General features: G+C 39.2%; 1 protein-coding gene across 6 annotated transcripts in view; it reads left to right on the top strand.

The window, feature by feature from the left end:
• LOC143215827 (uncharacterized) overlaps positions 1-15970 on the top strand; it is a 362235-nt gene that overhangs the window by 105470 nt on the left and 240795 nt on the right. For 5 of the 6 annotated variants that reach the window (XM_076438370.1, XM_076438369.1, XM_076438371.1 and 2 more), the window contains one exon: positions 1859-2110. In XM_076438370.1, the coding sequence (XP_076294485.1) occupies positions 1859-2110 (252 nt within the window). Of the gene's footprint in view, positions 1-1858; positions 2111-15970 lie in introns of those variants that run through there. The other variant, XM_076438373.1, reaches the window with a different exon arrangement.

Here is a 15970-nt window from a genome sequence, read left to right as displayed (position 1 = left end):
GAAAAATTTGGAATGAATCCGGCGACGTTTGTAAAAGTGATAAAAATTCTACAACGTCCATCATGTACCATTTCATTAAAATACTTAATTGAAACACCATTTAATGTTGCATTGGAAACCACGACGACCGCGAGCGACTATTTAAATAAACGGGGAATTGGAAACGAGCACTCCCGCACAGCTAATCAGCGTCCATAAATAATTCCACAGGAGAAAAAAGAGAGAGAGAGAGAGAGAGAGAGAGAGAGAGAGAGAGAGAGAAAAAAAGAGTTGACTCGTCGGTCGACGATAAACGCAACCAGTTTCTGTAATGCAAACAAGGTTGATAATGGGTAAAGCGGTGTGCCCGTCGCGATGCCCCGCGGAATTGTTTAATAACATATTATTACAAATAACTCGCCGCAGTATTTATCCGTCACGCGGACAGATGATTATCTGATGCTTGTCCGCCGTGCTCAATCGATTACGATTGCGTTTTCACAGAAACACACAAACGGTACCAGGATTTCATCGTAGAGTTTTCCTTATCGCGAACTAATATTCCCGTGTACAGTCACTAATGTTATATTACTTATTTGTAGTATCAACTGTATGTATAATCTGTTCGGAGTGTCATAATTTGCGGGCTCTGTCCGGGCAACGCTATTATACCACCAACACTGTTGTAACAGCTCGATAAGATTAGAATTCACGTCTCGATTGTAAAACACGCTGAGCGAGTTATCTCGAGTCGTGTTTCGAGTGCAATCTTGTCTTCGAGACGAGTTTAATCGATCGACTGCCGATCTTATGCAAAGTATGTACTAATCTTTTATGAAAATAATATGTTTTTCTTCAAATCACGCTGACTGTTCTCCATCTTATCTACTCGATTAGTAATAATTTATTCGGTAAGTTTTTTTTCATGCAAGACAAGTATATTCTATGCAAAATAAAAATTACAATAAACGCAAATCGTACCGTGTACAAATTCCATCGGATATACATGTATTGTTTTATAAAAATTACAGGGGACTGAATTTATTTAGGTGTTTCACCATTTTTATAATAATACGTGTTCGAATATAAAAAGTTATTGAATCGTTTCTAATGCAAACATCTTCATAATTTCAATAATTAAAGAATTAACAATGTGAAAGCGGTCAAAAATGTCTAAAATCCACATCCCGATTATTAGACAGCGGATTTTATGCATTTATGACAAAAATGAGTGACTGTAATTTAAAATTGTAACAACATTAGAAGACTTAATATTCTTTTCAACCTATTAAACATATTAAGAAAGAAAATAAACTCCTGTTTTGCTCCAGTTTGTTGGAATTTACGTACTAAATTCTGATGTTGCGTAAAGATCCGCTGTATACTAATTATAAACTTATTATACGACTGCGGATTTTATGCATTTATGACAAAAACGGGTGGATGTAATTTAAAACAGTAAAGATATCAAAACAATTTTAGAACGTCCATATGTTATCTGCAATTTATTAGAATCGTTAAAAATGGAAAGGATTTTTTATACGGTTTCAGTGTCTTGTAATTGACGAAGAAAATTTTGCATTAATTATAAATTTCCGATACGGTGGAAGGATTTGGAACGAAAAGAAAGTTACAATTGATCGATTGCGAGATCCGCGAATTAATTGGCACAGCTAACGGTATAAATGCCAAACAATGGCGTCCGGCAATGGAAAGCGATCGTGCCCGAGGAAAGTCGAGAGGGGGAAAAAAAATTGAATCGTTGCGTCGCGTCGTCGTTTTCCGTGTTTACGCCGAGCTGGTGAGAGATGGCCTCCGTTCGATGTATACAATGGGGTTCGCCGGTGTACCTGTACTGACCTTGTTCGTTTGATTGCAGTTATTGGGCGGTGCTTGCTTCAGCCACGGCCCGTACACATTCTACAAAGCGGTGAGGATAGGGAACGGTCGCGTTTTACGTCTCGGCAGCTTCTTCCTGACGAAACTCTGGAGCGATGCGGATCTCGTCAGCATCGGGGAGCTACAGCTGCTGTGGATGGACAGCCGGGGCCCTAATCAGCCCTTGGCGTCCCTACGACTATACTTCCTGCCGGAGAACACCCCGGATGGACGAAGGGACACGCACGGAGAGGTAAGTCGATTCACTCAATCTCTACAAACGTGGAACCACCCTCAACAACCCCTTGAACAGTCTAACGAAGCTGTGAACGTATGTATTAGGCAAATTATTATGATTGGTTCCATTTTTGTAAATGTTTTACAATTAATAGATTGTCAGAATTGGGTAAACTTTACTTTACCGGATGAAAATTTGTGCCTTTCTCCTATAAACTATAATGTTATTTGGTATACAATCTAGTAGATTTGTACCCGGGGCGGTTGCAGATCGAAATTTCGATCCCGTAGGATCAATGGTTCAGGAATTATGCTTGCTTAAAGTTGAGCAATCTGCAGTGTTTTTGACAGGTAAGAGCGCCGCCATATTGTTTTGTAGTGACGACCGCGAGCCGCATACCTTGCCCCCCCCCACAACCAACTACCACTATTATGGCGGCGCCCTAACCTGTCAAAAACACTGAAAAATGCACAACTTTAAGCAAGCATAACTCCTGAACCATTGATCCTACGGGATCGAAACTTTGATCTGCAGCCGCCCCAGGTACAAATCTACTGGATTGTATAACAAATACATCATAATTTATAGGAGAAAGGCACAAATTTTGAGTCCGGTGAAGTAAAGAGCAGCCTCAGAATTAATTACCGGACCAGGGGTCTTTGTACAATTTAATTTTTATAGGATATTGGACACTCGTCTATCATTTAACCCCTTCGACACTTGTTTTGTTTCATTTAACCCCTTGCCATACGATTTGTTTTACAGTTTCAGTGATTAGAACTTTTTTCAACCAAAGTAGAATTTAATTTCAGTTTAAAGGAAATGAATATATGTTTATTAGACTCTCTGCAGAATTTTCGTCACGATATGGTAGAGCCTAACAATTTATTCTTGAGTACTAAATATTAAATCATCCAATGTTCATTGATTTTATTTATCGATAACGAATTTTCTTAAAGATATATATTATCTGTCGCATTTCAAGAAGATAATTTTATATTTCTATGCAGTTATTCCAGTGTTATACATAATACATCTTCGAACAATAATGCATTCGAAAGTGTTAAAAAAAGCTATTGTTCCGCGTCCAGTAATAATGCAAAATAATAATGCATTACTGGGCTGAAACATCAATTACCACGCAGCCGTTACTCGGAGCGTTAATATCCTGGCAAATAATAATAATTGAACACGGCATCCGGCAGCCATCAATAAAATAACTAATCCCGGCAGCCTCGGAAACGAGAATTTTAATTTCGTTTTTGCGAGTTGCGTGGACGGTTTGTACGTTGCGAATTTCGTTATGCCACGTGTGCGGGCGTATAAATATTAAATACAAGGTATGCATCGCGGATTAAATATTTGCGTGTTCGGATCGTGTGCAAATTTTTCTATCGTCACGCTGCAATCGCATTAAATTCCATTGCGTTGCTGCGCCCCCTTGGACGGCGCGCTGCGGAAACGTACAATTTAATATCGCCGGTGTTATTAAATCGCGAGTTGTAGTCCGGCGAAAACAGAATGGAACGACGTAATCGTATATGTACAGTGTGCACCGTATTGCACTGCATGCGCAACATGGGGAACGATTATATTCTTGTATCGGTGATAATCGCCTACTTAGAATCGCAGGACTCGCATCATAGGTATTCGATACTTCCTTGCGTCATTGGATGAATCATCGCTCCTTGAATGACGCGGCCGTTCTAGTTTTTCATCGAGCGTTTTCGCAATAAACAAAAATTACAGAGAATTGTCTGTTTTTCACTGAACTTACCGAGCCTTAAAAGTACATTTTCCTGTTCAGACGTGATAAGGCTGATTTTATTTGCACTCTGTGCGCCTCCAATTGTAATACGTGCTCTTCTACAGATATCCATACAATAATTTCTTATGAAATCATTTTTATAAAGTGGTATAACGTGTTAAAAGCCTAGTCAAGTTCCAGAATAGAGATAAAATTACATGTTGACTGTTATGGAGGTTTGAAAGGACAATGAAATGAATAATGTGGACAAAAGAAATTTGCAAATGTATCTTCAACAGTGAAAGATAAAAATACATATTTTTTAAATAGCATTGTTAGATACAGTACAACGCGATTAAAAAGAACTTGAAAGCCATAATACAGGACCATAAGAGTCCACGAAGCGAACTACATTTTTAATATATCATTATTAGACTGCGGATTTTATGCATTTATGACAAAAATTAGTAGGTGTAATTCAATATTGATCATATCAAAATTATTATCGAGGAAAATAAATTTTTACTTAGCTTCTACAGATTGTAATTGATGTATAAACATTTTATTTTGCATAAAAATCCGCTGTCGAATCATTATAGATTATGCTGGCTGCATGGACTTCTAGATCATGCTGGCTGCATGGACTTCTAATGTGATCTGATATATCTGGATCGTTACCAAAATTAAATTTTGTCCAGACAGATCGTGGAAGTTAGCGTTGAGAACAGTAAAATAATTTTTCGGCGCTGAATATTCGAAATAGTTCGGCTTTTCAATTCCTCAGTGAAATGTACAAAGCAAACGTGTCCGCAGTGACTGTTACAGAATTTATTCGAGCAACGCGGGATGAAATAATTACCGTTCCGCGAAATTCCTCGACACGCAACTCGATTCGCGATATTCCCGCGAAAACGCCTGATAATGCGGTTTGAACCGTTGACAGGCGGGAGTAGTATATTGCTGAATCATAGAAGAGCTCGTCCCATTTGGAAATCGTCGAACAATTTCGTCGCGTCACATTGTTTGCCGTCGCGACGACCCATCTCCCCCTCTCTTCCTCCTCGAATTCATTCGAATTTTCATCCAGCGATCGTGTGTTCCGAACATTTCCAGCGTTGTCCGCGACCACCGTTTACTTTGATTACATGCACGATTGATAGCATACATTTATAACGCTGTAGTAAAACAATCACACGCTCACGCGTTATCTTATCAGGGACAATTAACTTGAATGTAAAGCTACAATGAAACAGCCGATTCCGACACCCCGAGATTACATTGCGCTTCTCCATGACGCAACTCTGACAATTAATTGCAATTACTGTTCAATCAATTGCAGCGCTACCTTGATTCTTTTTATATTAATCCATTACGTCCTCGATATATTGCTTCAGTCTTGAAAATTCGATTTCACAAACGTTTGAAATATTTTCGAAAGTCCTCTATTGATAATTGAAGATTCTCTGAACTTGAGGTTCTGATTGTCATTACTTTTGCCAGCGTGTTCCATGGACTTCATAATTGCAGCAATTTGCTTCGCACTTCTGCTTCTTTCAAAAATATTTTAAAATGTTTAAAAAATCGTCTTCCTCGAGATAGATTAAAAATTGTTTGCACTTCAGATTTTCTTCTTTATCATTTTATCTTTCGCCAGCGATTTTAATGGACGGGTTCAAATTTAAGTAACTTTGCACATTTTTGAAAATTCGATTCGGTCACAATTCGACATGCTTCTTTTAACAATATTTAAAAAATCCTCTTCCTCGAGAGAGATTAAAAATTGTTTGCACTTGAGATTTTCTCCATCATATTATCTTCCGCCAGCGTTTCCAACGGACGGGTTAAAATTCGAGTAATTTGTTTCGCAGATGTTTAATTCCCCAGAGAGTTGTTCTCTCCATTTAGGGTTGAAATAAAGAAGGATCGATCCCGCGAAGTTGGTAAGCCGGGACGCGCCCCTTAACCGAGGTGAAATGGAGGAAAATCGTGCAAGAAAAAAAATCCATCCCGAGGAAAAGAGCGTTTTATTCTTTTCCAGTGAACCGGGACGTACATACAGAGAACCGCGAGAACAAGAGAGAGAGAGAGAGCCGGATCGGCTAGATGGACGGCGACGTGGCGAGCAATGAATCAGACGGATTGCTTCATTGTTCTTATTGTGAAAATAATGCGGGAGAAGTAATCTTGTTTTACGGCCGGGCCCGGGACATAAATAGTTGCGCTCGAAAATAGAGAGTAATATTTAAAGCGATAAATCAGCCCCGCGGATTGCTTCATTGTTTTTATTGTGAAAGTAATCTCGTTTCCGCCGGTCACGGGCATGATTTGTTTCTGGCCGCGGAACGGGAAAGTAACGTTTCAAATAATGAATCAGACGGATTACCAAACAGTTCCTCGGCTACGGATCTACTTCGTTCTTCTCGGTCATACGCGAATTGGGCTGCCGATTTTCTGCGAGTTCTCGTCGCTTCTCGCGCGAAAGTATGTATTCTGAACGCGTACTCGGCATTTGGCATACTGATTATCTAGCTTAAACCGGAGCAGTCGAAACAACATGACGTCCACTGCGAGCCACGTTGTCTCCTTACATCAACGAAATCGGAAAATAACGCGGCGTTGACTGCCGCGCGAATTTTATGCGTTTCGCCTGTTTCAATTGTCGACGCAATCGGCGTTATTAATAACTAGACCGCGGATTTTATGCATTTCTGACAAAAATGGGCGCATACAATTTAAAACAGTGGAGGTATTAAAGAGATTTAAGGCCGTCAGTGTATTAGTTTCACCTTAATAAGATAATTAAAAGAAGAATGAGAATTTGTTATTTGGCTTCTGTGTCTTGCAATCAATACAAACATTTTTTATTTTCCGTAAAGATCCACAGTCTATTAATAACTATTGGCTTGGCAAGAAAGTAATTTCGGTATTTTAAGGTGGAATAAAATCGAACTTCTTTATCCCAGCTTTATTCTGCTGTTTTTCATTTGAGAAATTGAAGAGACAAATTTTTACATCCATGCCTTCCCTTCTTTTTTATTTTTGCATCCGCATACAAATTCTCCAACAACTATTTTCAATAAAGATCGACGCATTGCTCAGCTGCCTGATTCTATCGAGTAGTAATGTAAATAAGTTCGTGCATATTCAACATTGTGCTTTATCAAACCTGTTCTCCTCATTGATTAAATCAATAATTTCCCATGAAAGCGTCTTCATAATCTGATTAATTGCAATAGAAGAATTTATATTTGACCGTGGTGGGATTAATGTTGATTTGGGCAAAAATTTCGAACAAAGTGGGTTTAAAATCCACTTGGAAGCAACTCACTTTATTCGAAACGTTTATTTCAATAAAATTCTTGCCCAACTCTGATCAAATACAATAAAAAACACCATTTTCTGGAGCAACAACGAGTAGCTCATCGCGCACTATTTCATCCCCGACCTTTGCGAGTAGACCTTGCAATAAAAACATTTCGCGAGCCCGTCGATCGACTATAAAAAGCGCTGCGAGGCCCTTAAAGTATGCAGAAAGAAACTCCGTCGGAGGAAACAGCTCGAGAAATAAAATATCGCAGTCGTTGATTGAATTCCCTTTTTGTCCGGTAATGATATACCCCTGTGTTCGGGTGGAAAAAAAGCGAAGTGTTCCGCATAATTGCCTTAGAATCAACAATCTGGCTAGAAAGTAGATTTCCGAGAAGAGCTGGGAGAGCAGCAACTCGCGATACCACGACGACGCAACCTTGATTTGCTATTCAGCCGGGGCTCGGGATGATTGTACGTTCTCCGGGAGCTCGGCGAAGAGATCATAGATCAATTGAGACAAGTTCTTCAGCACATTTATTGGGAATACGTCGAACCTGGAAGCCGATTACACGTTTCAGTCCTTGTCGTCCTCCGTTCGTCGAAAGTTTCTTGTTGCGGACGGCCGGTAGCGAGCTAATTAGAATTTAGCCGGTACATAATCAGTTCGCGAATAACGCGAAAACTGGTTTCCCGGCACGGTTTTCCTTTCCTGTCTCGAGTGTGTCCCGGACGAAAATCTTTGAGAAAATCGGGACTCGTCACTGGCCAATCGGAAAAGTTTCCCTTCGATCACTCGGCACCGCCACCGAAATTACCGGCCAGCTTACGGGTCACTTGTACGACGAGCCGATAAGATTCGATACGTGACAAGCATTCGACTTTCATTAACGTCCATTCTGCTGTATCCACGATTTACAACGTTTCGCCGTTTGCTACTTATATTGCGAAACTCCCGAGTCCATTTTCCGTGATCGATGCGCTCGCGAACTACTTCACGACTTCTTCACTCTAGCCAACAAACGTTATCAATTTTATTGTTGTCTTCTTCTTCGGACTGCCCCACTTCCATTGCTTCTTTTATTTTCTACTAATAATGTTTGTTTCGTAGTATATGTTACGACATTTATTTCGACAATTTTTATTTTGAATGGAGATCCATAGTCTAGCGATTAGTACAGCATTTGGACTCATTGTGTCGTTCACGTTATCCCGTTTCTGTTTTGTTGCTGGATAATTAATTAATTCAAGTGTAGTCGCGTTATATAATTAATTTAATTAGACTCGTTGTATCTATGCAACCTAGTTCAGAGATCCAGAGTCAAGTAAATAATTGTTCTTTCGTCTCCAATTCTAGAATAGAAATTAAATACAAAAATTATAATTGAAAATCAAAGAGTGCAGAGTTCTTATCCTGTTTCTGTTTTGTTGCTGGATAAAATGAATTCAAGTGTAATCGCATTATATAATTAATTTAATTAGACTCGTTATCTTTAGGCACCCTAGTTCAGAGATCCAGAGTCAAGTAAATAATTGTTCTTTCGTCTCCAATTCTAGAATAGAAATTAAATACAAAAATTATAATTGAAAATCAAAGAGTGCAGAGTTCTTATCCTGTTTCTGTTTTGTTGCTGGATAAAATGAATTCAAGTGTAATCACATTATATAATTAATTTAATTAGACTCGTTATTTCTTCACACCCTCGTTCAGTGATCCAGAGAGTCAAGTACATAATTTCTTTCTGCTCCGACCCTAGAATAAAAATTGAATACAAAAATTATAATTGAAAATCATAGAGTGCAGAGTTCTTATCCTGTTTCCATTTTGCTGCTGGAGAAAAAGAATTCAAAGTGCAATCGCGTTATATAATTAATTTAATTAGACTCGTTATTTCTTCACACCCTCGTGATCCAGAGAGTCAAGTAAATAATTTCTTTCTTCTCCGACCCTAGAATAAAAATTGAATACAAAACTTATAATTGAAAATCATAGAGTGCAGAGTTCTTATCCTGTTTCCATTTTGCTGCTGGAGAAAAAGAATTCAAAGTGCAATCGCGTTATACAATTAATTTAATTAGAATCGTTGTATCTATGCAACCTAGTTCAGTGTTCCAGTGTCAAGTAAATAATTGTTCTTTCATCTCCGACCCTAGAATAAAAATTACAATTTTCAGAACACTTTAGCCCATGCACACGACAGTTTAAGAGTGCGCAAGACAGTTCGCGAAACATTTTATTTTTCGCTAGTTCTTGGAACCTGGAGCGCTGAGAACGATGAGAATACTTTTTTAACCTGCACTGTAACCTCGTTTAGGTTATTATCGTGGTCGACATGTATCCGTATTCCGTTTTATGGGGTTCCGTGTCGAAATCCCATGGATTTTTCAAAGCGGATCTCGGTTGTTTTTCGCACACGCGTTCCAATTGAATCGATGTAGTCTATCTTTTTGTCCCTCTCTTTCTCTTTCTCGTTGGATCGAGAAACCGCTCGTTTTTCTCGCTCGCTCGGATCCTCGTTATTTACGGGTTGACATAAATTCGTAATTATTGACTATTTTATGTTGCGTTGCGACGGAATTTATCGGAGACGCGTCGAGAACCACGGACGTTTATCGACTGGGCATGATACAGCGTTTCGAGGTATTAACGTTGATCGAATTTCGCTTAATCTTTCGTGTTACACCAACGGGACAGACTCGCATTCGTTATTAAATCACTCGCGAGTCGACTGGAGATCTTTATGCAGAATAAAAATTGTTGCAGAGAGCAGGAGACCTCGGAATTTCTTCCGTTAACAATTTTGGTAGATCGAAAATAACATTTTCGATGCTCTCGAATATTTTAGACTTTCTTTGTTGACGTAAAAGTGCAATGTATCCACTAATTATTAAATAACTCTTGAGAAAATCGAGGATTTTTATGGTGCATCTAAATTTTCTGCGTTGATTGTAAAAGGAGAAAATTAAACAACAAATCAATCGAAAACAACATAATATTCTTATATTCTTGTCACGTCTGAACAATTTTAAAATTGAAGGAATATTGTTTGACAAATAGAATAGAAACAGGTAATAAAAAAGATTGGGGAAGCTGTGTTAGAGAATATTTTAGTAAAATTATATTTTAGAGGGGTTCGATGACGAATTAAAATAAATAAACCTGGCGAAATTAACTCGCACAATACTGTGAAATGTTTAGTAGCTTATCGAATACAAATTTAATAATATAACAAATATATTTTCACATCACGCGATTGACTTAAAAACGCACTGCTCGTCAAAAGTCTGAAACGGTAATAAATTTACGCAGAAGTTAATTCCAGGAAATTGTTCTTATCAATTTAGAGTAGGACGATAGTAAACGCGTGGAGATCGGTGTCACCGAAGAATTCCACAGCAGTATGATGGAAGCGAGGTACCGTATCCGTTGCAACAATGTGATGGATCATTCGGTGGCCGATGACGTGCCTCGGATCAAGGATTTCTCGGCGGCCGAGCGGCGTAATCATCGCCACAATGTGGCGCAGCGAGAGCAAACGATAATAACTAGTGGATAATGATTCATCGGATAATGAAGCCCCGGTAATGACCGGCCGAGTGACATTGGACTCGTATCGGGAGCGAAACACGGAAACTACGAACAAGAAAATCTCACGCAGGTTATTCGCGAACACCGTGTATAGAATACAAAGAAAAATGCGCAGAAAATCCCCGATCAAAGTTAATCCAATTAGTCGGACGCGTCGCGATTATTCTTTAGCTTCTGTTTCATACGGTTTCGATAAATCCGATGCGATAAAATTATGAGCGGGTCAAATTCAAAGCAAATTCGAAGCTGTTTTATTATTTTCGAACAGATTGCAGTTATTGAGAAAAGAGAAGCACGTCTGTGCTGATTCTGTGTCGGTTCTGTGTGTTGCGATTTAATGCAAACCATTTTTATTTAGCATAAAAATCCACGGTCTACTTATTGGGAAAAGGATCTTCATCTGTGAAAGCAAAGTCGAAGCAGAATTAATCCCCGATCCAAGTTAATTCAATTAGTCGGACGCGTCGCGATTATTCTTTAGCTTCTGTTTCATACGATTTCGATAAATCCGATGCGATAAAATTATGAGCGGGCCAAATTCAAAGCAAATTCAAAGCTGTTGCATTATTTTTGAACAGATTACAGTTATTAGGAAAAGAGAAGCACGTCTGTGCTGATTCTGTGTGTTGCGATTTAATGCAAACCATTTTTATTTAGCATAAAAATCCACGGTCTACTTAGTCGGAAGAAAAGGATCTTCATCTGCGAAAGCGAAGTCGAAGCAGAATTAATCCTGTCTTGTAATAACGCGATTATAGCGGCCACGATATACCCGCCTGTCCGCGGGTACATTCGTGTACCTCGGAATCAAATTCACCTTGTATTATGGTAACGACATGCTAATGGCTCTTTCTTTAACGACCGCTTCCTTTCGCGAGTCCGCTTTTGATTCCTCGCGTTCCACTCGACGCTCTATCGTTTCTTAGCGGCGATATTAATTACAGAAATAATAATGTCTGTGCTCGGTCGATGACCAATCGAATTGTTGGAAACAATCCGATGAGCTCAACGATGTTTCTTTTTGTTCAAGAGAGAGAGAGAGAGAGAGAGAGACGGGAATCGTTGATCCCTTCGTTTGTGCTGCGAGCTTTTTCTAGTTTAGTACGATACTTCTCAGTTTGATTAAATTTTCGTGCAGACAATTTCATAATAGAAATCACAATCGTGAAAGAATAGTCTAAAGAAAAATTATTCAATAGACATTTACTGATTTATGAAAATTTTGAGGAAGTTGAACAAATTATAGAGAAGATTTAGAATAAAAGAATATTTAATAATGAATGAAAACTTATTCGATAGACGTTTAGTGAATTCTGAAAATTTTGAGGGGTTGAAAAAATTATACAGACGATTTAGAATAAAAGAATATTTAATAATGAATAAAAACTTATTCGATAGACGTTTACTGATTTATGAAAATTTTGAGGGGGATGAAAAAATTATACAGACGATTTAGAATAAAAGAATATTTAACAATGAATAAAAACTTATTCGATAGACGTTTAGCGAGTTCTGAAAATTCAGAGAGGGTTGAGAAGTCTCTGAATAAAAGAATATGTAATAATTATGAGCACAGAGAGGGAGCTTTTCACGTAACAAACATTTTAAAATAATGTTAAAGTGAAATCGTGTACTATCTGTGCTTGTAAAACTTATTAGGTCGGTATAAAATGTTTAAAAGGTTGAATTACTTATGGCCAGTCGTTTGTGGGAACTTTTAAACTGATTCAAGCTATTCTATTTACCATACTCTTATTATTTGTTTAAGAAGATTTTAATTATGGAGCATTTGAAAGTTCGCGTGCTTTTACGTTATCACAAGAAGTAGAACTTCAAAGCGACTGGAATCAGCTAGGAAGATCTGGGAAGTTGGAGGCAAAGAAATGAAGCAAAGGTATACACGAACTTCTGAATTCTTTAGAATTTTGTTGGAGCACACACACACGGAATAACAGTGCATCACGATTAAAATTAATGTACACTACTAGTTAATCAATCAGTCCAGAGCAGAATTCATTTTAAACAGAGCGGATGGAAAGAGATGAGTTTCCTAAAGAATAATAATAATAATAAATAGCGAGTTTTTAATAAATATATTGATGTCCTTCTTTTAAATTGCATCTGCTCACTTTTGTGCATAAAATCCCTAATAATAAAAAACTATAAATAAAAAGAAATCCGGATGCAGTGCTTTCTAAAATGTTCGTTTCAAGAAAGGGGAAGAGCACCCTAATCACATAATTTTCACCTATAATAAGCTGTAGAATCGCAATTGTTATGGAGAGGGTTGAGGACACGAAAAATGGTTGGCTCTTTCCGCGGAGAGACGCTCTGAATATTTCAGATGCTGGAAATATTATGTTTAAACCGTTCGCAAAGAGCGGTTGTCGTAATTTATTATAGTCGAGAAAACGACAGAGGCAGAGAGAGAGAGAGAGAGAGAGAGAGAGAGAGAGAGAGAGAGAGAGAGAGAGAGAGAGAGAGAGAGAACGGAGAGACCACGCGTTGTTTCAGCAGTTTTCATTGCTGCTGGCTGCTGCTGAAAAACCGTGTTTGCATTCTCATTATTTTATTCGTTGTCCCCCAAGCTTTTCCTGGAGCTTTCCCACCAGCGGCATATCCGGTCTTCGTGTTCCTCTGTCCCGTGTAAGCATTAATATTCGTTTCTCCGTCTGGACACGCTTTTGCGAAACGGCAACGATTATAACTCGCGGGGAGTGGGAGGTGGAGCCGAGTGGTTCGATGACGGCTCTTAACATCGATGGACTAATTAGCGGAGCAGTACAAATTACACGCACTCGCCGGTATTCGAAGTTCGCCGCTTGTAAAAGCCTCCCGATGATTGCCGGTCATCCGGTGAATTGTAACGGAATTATTTCGATAGTCGTCGCGCGTCTCGCGAATTTCGTCGGGATCGTATTGTTCGAACAGTGTGCTAATTAATTTCGTTGCTTCGCGGAATTCGTCGACTCTAGGAGGATGATATACACTGGCAATGTTCGGATAGAACCTTTTTAGTATTGCAGAAGTTGGAACGATTATTACAGGGCGTGAGCAAAATTTTGATGTTGCAAGGAAAATACCAGAAGTTTTGCTCCGAGTGCTTTGAGACAATGTCGCTGCTCCGGAAGTACAATGACACAACTTCAATAATTGAAATTTTACAGGACAAGCAAGAGAAAAACAGGCTTTTTTAAACAAATTTTTTAAAATATTGCATTATCATCCAGTTCTGAGCTATGTTTAAAATTTCAAGTCTCTAGCTCATCGGGAAGTTAGTTTAAAATCAATTGCAAAATTTGTACCGAACAAACGGACAAACAGACAAACAGACAGACAAACAAACGACAAACGTATATTTTATTACGTATATTTTCTGTGGACCTTGAGTGACCTCGGACGACCTTCATAATAGGTCATTGTAAAGATCCGCATCATAGATAGCACTGACACGGTTTTAAAATGACTTTTGTCCAGCTAATTGTGGTAACTTTCGATATTTTTGGCAAGTGCCTCTTCGGGGATCAAGGTGTTTCGAGTCGCTACACGTTGTGGGACGAATCAGAGAGACGGTCGTCGGTAAAATCAAATTCCGGGACATTAGGCGAGAAGCAGAGTCCATTTCTGGCACGGTACGCGCGACCCTCGCCCCCGGCTAACCGGCCTGTAAACAGTGAAAATGACGAGCGAAGGGGTGTGCTTAATTGACAATGTCTCGATCGTGCAACAGACTCGACCCCAAAATCCACCCTAATAATCCGGCGGGGGATTGTCCTGTGTCCTTCCGACCCCTCGACGACCATTTTTACATCTGCCTTCGCTCTGGTTCTTCACCGTCTCGCCTCTATTTTAACCTCCCTTCTCCCCTCTCTCTCTCTCTCTCTCTCTCTCTCTCTCTCTCTCTCTCTCTCTCTCTCTCTCTCTTGGTTCTCTTAAACGTGTTCCTGTTTTGCATACGCTTCTTGTTAACTTCCTGCCCCGCGAAGTATTCGCCAAGAGTTCGAAATTACAATGAACAGCTCGCACAACTCTTGTTGTGAATGCACACAATCCGCAGTCTACTAATGTACGTTCCATCTACAGTAACGTCTCGCTCGTTGCACGAAACGGTACCGAAAATCGGTACAAAAATCGAGGTTGTGCAACGAGTAGGTTAGCCAATCATAGCGTCAGAATTCTTGAACAACTCGTGGTGAGAGTCGCTAGTGTGCAACCAGCGAGGCTCTACTGTACTTTTATCGTAAAATTATCCGATTATTGAAACGTGAAAGGGGTTAAATAAAAAAATTGTATAATTTTATAATTTCTGCGATTGTGGACCGCGCGCAGTAATTAACATAGCGTCTGAATCTTTGAACATCTCGTGGTGGGAGTCGCTAGTGTGCAACCAGCGAGGCTCTACTGTACTTTTATCGTAAAATTATCCGACTATTGAAACGTTAAAGGGGTTAAATAAAAAAATTGTATAATTTTATAATTTCTGCGATTGGACCGCGCGCAGTAATTAACATAGTGTCAGAATCTTGAACATCTCGTGGTGGGAGTCGCTGTGTGCAACTAGCGAGGCTCTACTGTACTTTTATCGTAAAATTATCCGACTATTGAAACGTTAAATGGGTTAAATAAAAAAATTGTACAATTTCTGCGATTGGACCGCGCGCAGTAATTATAATTCGATATTACATTGTGATATCGCCGGGCACGCGGTTATCGATTTCCATCATTTGACTAAATTGCGTGTTTTCAAAATGGCTGCCTTTTGTGCAACGTGTCTTCGCCGTTTGTGACGTTCAGGCAGTTCGAATATTCACGTAAAAACATTTCACGGTGTCAGGACTCCGTGTGCGGCCGTCGTGTTTGTCTTTCTATTTTTATTCTCGCGTTCGAGTATTATTATTATTATTTTTTGAGTCACCGGTGCGACAATGGCGGACCGGTCTGGACAACAATTCCCGAACGACCGAGTTATACGGGTTGGCCGGAATATTTCCGCGCGTGTTTCACTTCGCTGAAAGATTTCCAACGAAGTTCGATCCAAGTTCCCTGTTCTTTAACGATAAATTGTCGAAGAACAATTTCGTTACAATTTGACACAATTTAATAATGAATTGGTCGATCGAATATGTTTTTAAGTACTTTTTTGGCACGATAGAGAAGGAAAAGATCGCGCGGAGAGATTCGAGCGGGAACACCCGTTATAATGGCCACTTCGATAAATGGAAAAACACGTTCT

This window comes from Lasioglossum baleicum, chromosome 14, assembly GCF_051020765.1.
Source record: "Lasioglossum baleicum chromosome 14, iyLasBale1, whole genome shotgun sequence".
NCBI lineage: Eukaryota > Metazoa > Arthropoda > Insecta > Hymenoptera > Halictidae > Lasioglossum > Lasioglossum baleicum.
This window is presented reverse-complemented; position numbering and strand designations above follow the sequence as displayed.